The sequence below is a fragment of the Sturnira hondurensis genome, unplaced genomic scaffold, assembly GCF_014824575.4.
Source record: "Sturnira hondurensis isolate 20B ecotype Veracruz unplaced genomic scaffold, ASM1482457v3 Scaffold0004136, whole genome shotgun sequence".
In the NCBI taxonomy this organism is placed as follows: domain Eukaryota; kingdom Metazoa; phylum Chordata; class Mammalia; order Chiroptera; family Phyllostomidae; genus Sturnira; species Sturnira hondurensis.
The window spans coordinates 5,566,954-5,579,214 of record NW_028076767.1 but is presented as its reverse complement, the minus strand read 5'-3'; the positions used below and the strand labels follow the sequence as shown (position 1 = coordinate 5,579,214).

Sequence of the window (12,261 nt, the reverse complement as noted above, 5' to 3'; positions counted from 1 at the left end):
GTGAGGCCGACATGGTGGTGGCTCTCAATCACATCAGCCGTGTGGGATTTATCTCTATTGTGTTTTGTTCTTTTTGTATAGTTTATTTTAGACCTGAAGGACCTATAGTTTATTTAGACTGTTGCTTATTATTTTGTTTATTCTCTCTGCTGAAGTAGCCACTATGCTTTCTTGAATATCTTTTCTCCAAGTATAGCTCTATGACTTTTCCAGCAATAAAATTTAATCTGTACTCTGGGCAGAGATAGGCTTAAAATGGTTTGGCGGAGAGGCAGTGGTTGGTGGGGGGGAGTGAACCTGTCAGCAGAGACCCAATCTACACTGAACAGGAGGAACAAGAAATGAGAGGCTAACACAGATTTCTTCTTCAGCGTTACGGTGCTGGGGATGGATAAGAAGTCAACTCCTGGCTTCACAGGAAAGTCTGGTCTGAGCTACACTCTGAGCAGCCCAGGCTGGTCTTCTAAAACTGGCTGTCACATCTTTACTTGGACTTTGACAACATGGAATGAGTGTAATATGAGTAGCTAGGAGTTTGGGAGGGCTATGCTACACCAGGATTCTAGGCAAAGCCTCAAACAGGAGCAGGTCCACATTTCATTCCCAGCCTTAACTCTGGGCCTTCATGCTCACTTCTAGTGGTCTAGCATCCCTAGTGGGGTAGGAACAGCCTTAAGAATTAACTTTCCCAGGCAGTATCTGTATTTAAATGAGTAATTTGTTAAAATCAACTAAGTTTGATATGAATTAGTTTGGGGTAGGATGTGGAACATGTCTGTAGAGGCCCCACTTCTACCTCAACCAGTCCTTTAGGCTAGGAAAGCGTCTCCACAAATTCCTCTCTTTTTCATTTATGAAGATGCTCAGCTGAGTAGGAGGCTCACCTACAGAGCACTTTGTATGATCCCAACTCTGTGCTAAGTGTGGGAAATATTAAAAATATATAGCAATATATAAATGCATCAAATCAATATATTATATACTTTTAACTTATACAATGTTATATATCAATTATATCTCAATTTAATATATATTTATATCCATATATATGTACCAAACATGGCTTACTTAGGGGTGGGTGGGAATATAGAATACAATTCAGTACAATGGATTATAGTGCCCCTCCCTCAACAACTGAATATTTAAAACCTAATTTAAGAACTTGTTTTCTGGAACTTTTGGATCAACCTGTATTTAGATAATAATCCCTCATTCTTACAGATGTCCCAAAGCCTGTTCCAGCCTACTGTGGTCAAACTTGGAATCGGTGAGTTTTGGAAGGTACAGGCTTGGAACCTCAGGTGGCTGAACTTCATAAAACACTCCATTCTTGTGTCACTTTCTTGAGAACTCCAGGCACCTACCATTCAGGAGTCTAGCCATGTGGCTCATACTATTAGTGAATCCATGGCTACCTTCCTTGAGTCGAGACTAAGCTTAATGGCAGTTTTTTGGTGCACCTGTCATCAAGAAGTCAGAAGTACTCACTTTGCTGTAGCAGGATCTTTTCCCGCTCCAACTTCTCATCCTTCTCCCATTCTGCCTTCTTCCTTGACCACTTATCTTCCATTTCATCATAAATGCTATCCTGTGGAGGCACAAAGGACTCATGAAGAAAAGGCCCCTGAAAAAGACTGCACGCTGGCCCAAGGCATAACACTGGGCCCTTTGCAGCCTTCTTCACCTGGGACCCTTCCTGGGGTGGGTGGGGAGGGGCAGCACAGGGTCCTATATGGGTGACTGGTGAAAGTAAATTCCAGCCCAGCCGTCTGAGAGCTAGAGAAGCCTCCAAGTCAGACACATGGTGTTTGCCCACTGGGACTGGGCTTCCTTCCAACACAGGTAGGGTTCCCCATGTTGAGGATTCTCATGTCAACTCCCTCTGAATTATGCGTAAATCACTCACAAATAGCACATGAATAAATAAGGGAAATTCCTAGAAGTTACTTTGAACATTTAGAAAACAATAGGATGTTTTTCAGAGAGTGTCCATTTCCTCAGCAAATGTAACTTCCTTTGTGGTTGAAGTTAAATAAGCCTAACCAGATGTCAGCCCCTGTGGGTTGGCTCAGACTTCCTGACGGTGGGACCTCAGGAGGGGAAAGGCCCATGCCCCAGATGCTGTCATAAAGTTTCAGAATACTGACTCCTTTCCTTGTCAGGTCAGTGGCACAATTCACACGGTGCTCGGGCATCAGAGCTCACTTGTAACTGTGGCCATTTAAACAGAGGTTCTCTAATCATCTTCAAGGCTGGTGGGCAGCTCAGTTTCCAGAGACATCACACTTTCTGAAGAGGCCCAGCTTAAAGCAAATACAAAGCATATGTAGGAAACTGGGGCAGCTTACCTGCTTATCAACCCGATACTTCTCTTAGGCTCCAGTCTATGACATTTTCCCTGACTGTAACAAGGTACATCTTGAAAAATGAGTTTAAAATTCAAGCTCAAAACTTAAACTGTGAGTGGTTCATTGAATTGCAGAGGTGGTGCTGGTGCTTAACTTGATTTCCTCCTTTGATAGGGTGATCAACTATCCTTGTTCGCTTGGAACTGAATTGTTTCCTGGAACTTCAGACTTTCAGTGCTAAAACCCCAAAGCCCTGGGCAAACTGGGATTAGTTGGTCACCAAAGGGCTTTGCTGCCCCAGCCCTTCCCGGTCCACTCCTTATCATCCATTTTTCATCCCCCTAGGAAGAAATCCTGCCCTAACTTTGTCCCTCGGCCTCCATCAAATTAGCTGATCAAGTGAATGGGTTACATTCTAAGATGAATAGAGCATCCCCAGGTTCAGCTAGTGGGAGTAGTGCAGTATTTCTGGATGGCAACTTGATGACTGCATCAAAGGCCTTTACAACGGTTATTCCTTTTGACCCAACACTTGACTAAAATCAAAGACGTCACAAAGTACACATATTAACAGCTGCTGTCTTGGGGTGATAATAGTTTTTTTCTTTTTTGTTGCTGTTGTTGGTTTTTATGCATTTCCTTAAAAAAAAAACACTGAGCAGGTATTACTTTTGTAATCACAAACATACTTTTCAATGGGTTCCTTTAGGGTCGAGATGCCGGACTTGCCACACATGGAAGCCGTCACAGTCCAAAGGTTCACTCTTCTCTCTGGGCCCAGTTAGTGTATGTCACTTAGGTCGAAGGATGCTAGGAATCTAATGAAATTGTTTTCTGGGCCAGAGCTCTAGATTCATCCCAACATCATCAAGCAAGAGACTGAGCCTTGCTTCTCTTACTCTCATAATCCAACAAGAAGCTCTGAATCTCACCTGATACATAAGAAACATAGTCTTCAAATACTTGTATTCCTTTCCCATTTCCTCTGGACAAAAGGAAAACAACAGCATCATCCTACTGTTCTGAAATGCACATCTTCAAATTCAAATGTGAGCTCTCTCACATATTCTCCCCACTTCAAACTCATCCCTTAGGAGGTAAAACCATGGTGTGCCTCAAGAATCACTCTCGAAGCTTATTAGAAACTCAGGTGGGGGTGGACATACCCCCCCTCCCCCAACCTACTGAATTGAGCTCTCAGAGGAGAGGTCCAGTATCTGTTGATAATACGCTTCTCAGGCATTATGATGGACACCAAGTCAGAGAACTAAGCCCCAGGGTAAACCTGAATCTTTGGGAGAAGAGAAACAAAATCTTATAGCACATACTTGCCTCTCTCTTTTTAAAATAGAATTTCTTAGTGTACATTGATTTTGAAAACAATGCATGGTCTCTTTTAAAAACCAGGAAGTCAGCAAGGTATAAATACCATCTTTCAAAAAATGAAAGGCAATAGAAAGAGAGAAAGTTATAAAATTTCTCCTTCTCTCTGTTGGAGATTAGTCTATAAACCCAGAATTCTGAAGAAGACACACTTTGTTCTTCTCAAGGGCAGCATAAACAATGGGATAAACGGCCAGTGCAAGTTACAGTGTATCGGTTAGCATTTAATGAAACATCGTCATTTTGCAGGTGATAAAACTTGCTGAATTAGAATAGTATTATATTCACAGAACTTTAAATATACTTTAAAAAGTGCTTTTTCATTCTGATAATGGCAAGTACTATTGTCCTCATTTCCCAGATGGGGAAACTGAGACTTGATATTAAAAACTTGCTTGTATCTCAAAACTTGGTCACAGGTCTTTCTACCTTCCTGGTGTAGGAAGGACACTGGTAGACATGGCTTCCCTCTTTTCAGTTTCATTCTCAATCACTCTTTCCCTGAGCTTCAGGAGGAAACTCTGAAAGTCCAGCTCTAGCCCATCTGTGGCCATGAGAGTTCCTCAGCCCTAGACCCACACGGTCAGCATCCTGCCCCTTCACCACCACCATTCTTCCAGGTCCTGAACGTACCTAGTTCTTCCTGGGCAGCCAACTTCTCTGCTTTCAAGGCTGCTTTGTAGTTGTTCTCCAACTCCTTGAGTTCTACTGCGTGAGCCTCTTTGAGCTCCCTGTGGGACCCCAGGAGAAGGCCACAGTCATCAGTGAAAAAAAGTCCAGAGTTGAGTTGTTATATTCACCTGAGCCCATCTCTCCTCCCTCACACAGGAAGCCAGTGGGCAGGCTGGGAGACCTTCACTTTTTGATGCATACTTTTGGCATTTATCCACAGAAGGGGGGAAGGACTCTTGTTTTTACCAATAACAACTCTGAATGGAGCTGGTAGGTGCCACAGATGGTCCCTAAGAACACAATCTTGAAACTGTGGGCTGCACTAGCTCCTAAGATGAGTGTTGAAATGAAAGGTTATATGAGTTGTCCAGCCAGGAAAAGACATGGAAGAAACTTTAATGCATATTATTAAGTGAATGAAGCCAATGTGAAAATGCTGCCAGTGTATGATTCCAACTATCTGTCATTCTGGAAAATGCAAAACTATGGTGACAGTCAAAAGATCAGTGGAGTGGTTGCCAGGGGTTAGAGGGAAGAGAGAAATAAACAAACAGATCATAGAGGATTTTTAGGGCAGCAAAACTATTCCGTATGATACTATAATGGTGGATACATGTAAGTATGCATTTGTCAAAACCCACAGAATGTGCCTGGGCAGGGTCGTAGCTCAGTTGGTTAGAGCATTGTCCCAATACTCCAAAATTGAGGGTTTGATCCCTGGTCAGGGCACATGCAAGAAACAACCAGTGAATTCATAAATAAGTGGAATAACAAATTGATGCCTCTTTCTGTTTCTGTTTCTGTTTCTTTTTCTCTTTCTCCACCCTCTCTCCCTCTCCTACATCTCTAAAAAATCAATAAATAAAAAAATTTTTTAAAACACAGCCAAGATGGAGGCACAGGTAGATACACTTCACCTCCACACACAACCAAAAGAAGGACAACAAATTTAAAAACAAAAAATAACCAGAACTTCCAGAAAATCAAACTGTATGGAAGTCTGGCAACCAGGGAGTTAAAGAAGAAACATTTATCCAGACCCGTAGCAGGGGCAGCGATGGGCAGCCAGGTGGAGAAGACTCACAGCAAGGCAGCGGCTGGAGGACTAGGGTGGGAGAGGTGGGAGCCAGCAGATGGGGTGGTCCCACATTTGTATGCAGAAGAACCAGGAGGAACAATTGGGGAGTGAGACAGAATATGCAAACCTGGGTTCTAGCATGAGGAAATAAAGCCTCAAAACCCTAAGTGTAAAAACCTGTGGGGGGTTTCAGGAACAGGATAAACTCCCAGCCTCACAGGAGAGTTCATTGAAGAGACCCACAGGGTCCTAGAATGTACACAAACCCACCCACACAGGAATCAGCATCAGAAGGGCCCAATTTTCTTGTGGGTAGTGAAGGAAGTGACTAGAAACCAGAAGGAGAGCTGAGCAAACAGCATTGTGCCCTCTCAGACCCCTCCCCCACATATGCAGTGACCTGAGTTGTCCCACCCTATCAAATACCTATGGTTCTGCCCCTTACTATATAACAGGTGTGCTGAGACACATAAATATGAAAGAACAGATCAAAGCTCCAGAAAAATACAACTAAGTGATGAAGAGATAGTCAACCTATCAGAGGCACAGTTCAAAACACTAGTAATCAGGACGCTTACAGAAATGGTTGAGTATGGTACAAAATAGAGAAAGAAGTGAAGGTTATAAAAAGTGAAATAAAGGAAAATATACAGAGAACCAACAGCGAAGAGAAGGAAACCAGGACTCAAATCAATGATTTGGAGCAGAAGGAAGAAATAAACATGCAACTGGAACAGAATGAAGAAACAAGAATTCTAAAAAATGAGGAGAGGTTTAGGAACCTCCAGGACAACTTTAAACATTCCAACATCTGAATCATAGGGGTACCAGAAGGACAAGAGGAAGAGCAAGAAATTGAAAATTTATTGGAAAAATATAATGAAGGAGAACTTCCCTAATCTGGCAAAGGAAATAGACTACCAGGAAGTCCATGAAACTCAGAGAGTCCAAAAAAAGTTGGACCCAAGGAAGCACACACCAAGGCACAGCATAGTTACGTTACCCAAGATTAAAGATAAGGAGAGAATCTTAAAAGCAGCAAGAGGAAAGAAGAGTTCCCTACAAAGGAGTTCCCATAAGACTACCAGCTGATTTCTCAAAAGAGACCTTGCAGGCAAGAAGGGGCTGGAATGAAGTATTCCAAGTCATGAAAGGCAAGGACCTACATCCAAGATTGCTCTATCCAGCAAAGCTTTCATTTAGAATGGAAGGGCAGATAAAGTGCTTCTTAGATAAGGTCAAATTCAAGGAGTTCATCATCACCAAGCCCTTATTATATGAAATGTTAAAGGAACTTATCTAAGAAAAAGATGATAAAAACTACAAACAGTAAAATGACAAATTCACAACTATCAACAAGTGAAACTAAAAAAACAAACCAAAAAACAAACTAAGCAAACAACTAAAACAGAAACAGAATCACAGAAATGAAGATCACATGGAGGGTTATGAGCTAGGAGGGGATGGGAAAATAGGGGAAAACGTACAGAGAATAAGAAGCATAAATGGCAACTACAAAACAGACAGGGGAGGTTAAGAATAGTATAAGAAATGGAGAAACCAAGAACTTACATGTATGACCCATGGACATGAATGAAGGTTGGTGAATGCCGGTGGGAGAAGGGGTACAGGGTGGAGGGGAATAAAGGGGAGAAAAAAATGAGACAATTGTTATACAAAAAAATTTAAAGAAACATAATGTGTTTTGGCAACACCAACCCTGAACTCTAATGCAAACTATGGATTTGGAGTGCTAATAATTTGTCAATGCAGGGCCATTCATTGTAACAAATGCACCATGGTAGTGTGGGATGTCAGTAATGGCATTGGCTGTGACAGTGTGGGGCAAGGGGGGTATGTGGGAATTGTCTACACTTCACACTTAGTTTTAGTGTGAACCTAAAATTGCTCTATAAAATAAAGTCTATTATAAAACAAATAAGTTAATTAATTTAAAATGTCTGCTTGAAAAAAGCAAGCTTATGGCTCAATTATGAAGACTTCTCTCCACCAGGGCTTCTGAGGCTACTCTGGTGCCCATCAGGTAGCAAGGAGGGGATTTTGTGGGTATTCTCACCCACACAGACAGCACACCTCATTAATTCCCCTTGGTTGGACTTTGGGGCTGTGGCTCCTGCCTCTCCTATACCTTCTTTTCATTTTGCCCAGGCCTTGATGTAGCAATAGGGAAAGTAGGAGGAGAAGAGGAGGAGGCTGGGCTAAGAACAACAGTTGTTTATCACAGAAATCTCATATAGAATAAAAAATGGCTCTTCTCAGGAATCAGCAAAAAAGGGAGATTGTAATGGAAATAAATAATTGAAAGAGAAAGTGCAAAACCAAGAATAACCCTTTCTGTGCTACATTTCAGTGGCCTCAAATCAAACCATCCTGCTCTCCACAGACATGTATACTATCTCTCCCAACTCCTTGCCACCCAATCCCATTTGGCTCTGTCTGAGATTGCAGTGAAATAAAATCCTGCAAGGATGCTGAGGACTTCAGGCCTTCAGTACACAAGGGCTTGTGCCAGAAAACATACCTGTTCTTGTTTTCAAAGTGCTGCTTCATTTCAGCACAGTGGAGCTCCATTTCATTGGAGAGCTGGAAATGAGGCCATCATTAGCAACATAGGATTGAGGACTCTACTCCCATTCCAGTCTGCAACTTCTAAGAAGCCTTCTCATTCATGGGGAACACCCCACTCCCTGAGTTTCTCCATCATTACTGAAGGAACAGAACAATTCCTGCCTTGCTCTTTGTTGTCTGGTATGTAATCAGTTCATAGTGCTGGTGCACGGAAACCATCTCTGTCACTACAAAGTTTTGTGAGCAGGTCTGGTCTCTGCTGGGCTGTAAACTCTTTGTAAGAGCATGGATACATAACTCAATTGAACAGTCATTTCTTGAACCAAGGGCTTGGCCTGGAAAAGCCAAAGAAGTTTAAGACACAGACTTGCCTTCAATGAACTGTAAATCAGTGTTAATAAATCCTCGTTGGCAGAATGGTTGTATCCCAGCAGGCAGGATTTGCTTACTTCCACTCTAACACATGAGACCCTCTGGTCACTGTCTCAGGAGGAATGGACATTTCCAAACTAGTTAGCACCTGCTGCCAACTGAGACAAGGGTTCAGGGCCTGTCCTTGTCCCTCTCTGACTAAACAGTGGCACCAGCACTACTCCCTTGCACAGGGTCACACAACAATTTGGGGTGTTCAGAGATAGGAGAATTTTATTTCATTTTTTTAGATGAAAGAATTTTAAGGATTACAATCTGACATCCCTCCATGGAAATAATTTCTAACTATGTTTTCAGCAGGACTGATGCTTCAGTGAGTGAAAATGAGTGTTTTGCCCAATAAAGGTTCTTTCTGTAGAAAGAAACCATAAACCTGGCAGTGTTTTCAGGTAAATATAGTAATGACTCAATAATAGGGGAGGGCTCAGTATGAGTCACAAGCTGGGTCCCTGTAGGATTCAAAAGCATCTGGGGGGGGATGAGAGGGTGAGGGATGAGCCTGCTGGGGATTCAACCTCTATAAGTGCGTTTCAATAACAACAGGAAGATGGTGGGGGGTTCTGATTATCACTTCAGACCAGGCCAGCTGCCACACCTGCTCAAAAGGGGAAAGAAGAGACTATAATAAAATAGATGTCAAAATCTAAAGAAAGTGTCACCAAAATCCCCAGGTAACACAGAGTGCAATTGACATCAGCAGAATCTGAAGTCTGGGTAGTTTCAATAGCAACAGGAAGTGGTCACTGGAGGCTTCTGGGTAGCTTTTGAGCAACACTGTAAGCAGTGACCGTGCTGGTGCCCTAAGCAAGAGCCTTCACAACCTCTGAAGCTTATCTCACCACTAAGCAGGAAATGGCTGGCATCCTCTAATGTGGAGAGGACAGTGGCACTGAACACACCTGAGGCATCAGGAGAATTCCCAGAAATTGAGTTAGGACTCGAGGAAGAACTTGAGTTCTTGCAATTATGGATGAGGATGGGACAGAGAAAGACCACTGGGTAACCACAGTCCTACCTTCAGAGCTCTTGCCTGGACAACATGGCTCCCATTAATCAAATCCTTGGCATCATGCCTGACAGATAGCAGGTGATCTGAAAATCTTGGTCTTTCTTATACCCATAGAGATGTCAGCTAACGTAAGGATGACTCACTGATTTTTCGGCAGACTGGTGGTCTCTGTTCATTTGCTCTATTATCATCGTCAGCTCTGAGATCTGCTCTTCTAGGTCAGTAATGATATCAGTCCTATGGGATAAGTAGTCCTTCAATCATCCACAGAGCTTGTACTTCATGCAAGTCAAGCCTCTTCCTGAGCATGAATGGTGGAGGCCTGGTGAGAGCCGAGCCATGTTGTACACCTATTCCACCATCACTCGGGTGGGAGAGGAGGAGTAGAAGAGTGGAGAGAAGGAGTTTGGCAGTAGTGTAGTTGAGCCTTAAACATGACCCTTTTGGTCAAGCTAGTCAGAACTGAGTGGGGTTTGGTTGCCTATTAATAGAAGGGAAAGAGGATATGTCACAAATCTATTAGGGTTTGACCTTGATTTAGTAATGATCGTTGAAATGGAGGGGAAGAATTTCAGAAAATTAGAAAATTAAAAGGTGGGGAATAAAATTGATGCTGACAGTGAATCAGACAAAAAAATGGGCCAGAAACTGGATGAGGAGGGGATCTAAGAGTGGCTTTCAGACTTGATAAGGGTTTTCTGTGCTTCTGGATCTGGAGCCTCCACGATGTCTAAGATTATTCAGCTGTATGTGTTTGACCTGGAGTAAACAGGGTGGTAAGCCATCCTGTGTGCAGTGCAACAGAGAGGAGGTCCTTGGTTCAAGAGGTTGAGAAAAACAAAAGGATGTAGGAGGAAAGGGCCTCAAAGTATGCAAAGAAGAAAGAGTATGAGAAGGTTGAACAATAGGGCACTCATAACACAATTTTCAATAAACAATACTCACAGCTTTACCAGGGAATAAAACAAGTATGGATTATGTATTTTGTTATGCCAAAACTGGTAACAAGTTTCTTATTGAGGCCAAGAAGTAGTATAGAGTGCTGGCCTGACTGTGGATACATGACCCATCTCCTTCTGCAGAGGGCCTTGGATGAGCAGGGCAAAGAAAACAACGCCTGAATGTTCCCACTGAGGGGAAGATAGAGACTGGAGTTTGTTTCTCTAGGCCAGATCAGATCAGGGTGGCTCCACACATAACCTCTCTCAATAGTGGGCTTATCCCCAGTCTGAATCCCTTCTCAAATCCCTTCCCACTGCTTACAGTTTGACAGTATCCTTTCTACATACTTACAAACAGTTAGGTGATTAGTCTGTGTGTGTGTTTTCTGTTGTTATTATTGGCCTTTTAAATTTTTGTCTTGGGAAAATACTTTTTCACAGCAATTTAAAGCCCAAGGAAGAGATACTCCCTGGGGGACCATTGCAATAGTGCAGAAAGGAAGTTACCCCATGGGGATGGAGAAAGTATGAGAGACTTTGGAGGTAGAATGAAAAGGATGTGGGGACTGCCTTCACATGGCATTATAGGATAGTGGGTGGGATTTGAGCAACAGAAAGGCTGACAGTGAACTCAACTGGGATGGAGTTAGGCCAGAGTCTTCCACACTGCATCTCCCAGAGGGAGAACTGAGTGATACCTTTGTACAAAATGAAAAAGGGAGGCATACTTGGGCTTCCCAGGACCCCTGACTTTACTCTGAGTTCTTGACCAACAAATTTGGACTATTTTATGAATATTTCATCAGTTCATTAGTTTCAGGAAAAATCACTCTCTAGTACGAATCGCACCACACCCGTCGTTTTCCAGATCAGCTGACTGACCTGACCTTCACCCCGATTAGAATGGGACTGATGGAGCAGAGGCAGTGTGGAGAGGAGCGGGCTTATGGCTGAGGCATGAACTGATGCTATAGAACCTCCAGAATAGGGACTCTGCAACTGGGAGTGGATGTTTGGGGCTTATCCTTGGGGCCAGGCCCAGTCAGGCAAGGATAGGAGTGGGGAGCTGGATGTTGGTGCAAAGACATTACCTGGAAATTTTCACTTTGTCCATGGTCTCTGATTTCAAATGCTTTTTCCTATCAAACATCTCATCTCCCAAGGTGACGGAAATTTGCTCCCTATTCCGAAAGAGGCGATAGCCAGGTGACACGTTGATTACTTCCTAAGCATCAAGGTGGAAGGTAAGATAATATTGCAGCATCCTGAGATTCCTCCAAGTCTACTAGTGCCCTACTCACATCTAAAAACACAGAGATGAGATGGGAGTCCAGCGCCCAAGTCCATCCTGTGCCCTCTCCCGGTTACCACTCACCTTCATATCTCTAGATTTCTTTCCCGAGGTCCAATTGCAAGATTCAGCTGGATCCAAAACATAACTGTTGACACCCACTCCATACTACATACCCAGCCCTGTTCCTCCTCTATGTTCTCCATCATGGCCAGAAGCCTGGAGGTAGCTGAGTATTGTGGAAATCACTCAGTTTTCAAAATTAGACAGGACTGAGTTTAAATCCTGACTCTGCCACCAACCATAGTTACTCAACATCTCTATGCCCTAGTTTTTTCTTCAGACAGTAAGGATAATAACTTCCTCAAAGGGATTAGTGAGAATAAAACAAAACTACATGTGAGAAAATGCCTAGCACAGTTAAAAAATGTTTTTTAAGTCAGCTTTTCCTCTGTCCCTTGCTAGATGCTAAGTTACAACAAATCTGGGCAGGGCTACCGGCCGTCACAGACCCAGAA

General features: G+C 43.0%; 1 protein-coding gene across 3 annotated transcripts in view; it reads right to left on the bottom strand.

The window, feature by feature from the left end:
• FLACC1 (flagellum associated containing coiled-coil domains 1) overlaps positions 1-12,261 on the bottom strand; it is a 35,524-nt gene that overhangs the window by 10,884 nt on the left and 12,379 nt on the right. For all 3 annotated transcript variants that reach the window (XM_037043620.1, XM_037043619.1, XM_037043621.1), the window contains exons 5-10: positions 11,544-11,677; positions 9,655-9,748; positions 8,024-8,085; positions 4,365-4,462; positions 3,281-3,333; positions 1,489-1,588 (exon numbers count right to left, since the gene is read on the bottom strand). In XM_037043620.1, the coding sequence (XP_036899515.1) occupies positions 1,489-1,588; positions 3,281-3,333; positions 4,365-4,462; positions 8,024-8,085; positions 9,655-9,748; positions 11,544-11,677 (541 nt within the window). The remainder of the gene's footprint in view (positions 1-1,488; positions 1,589-3,280; positions 3,334-4,364; positions 4,463-8,023; positions 8,086-9,654; positions 9,749-11,543; positions 11,678-12,261) is intronic.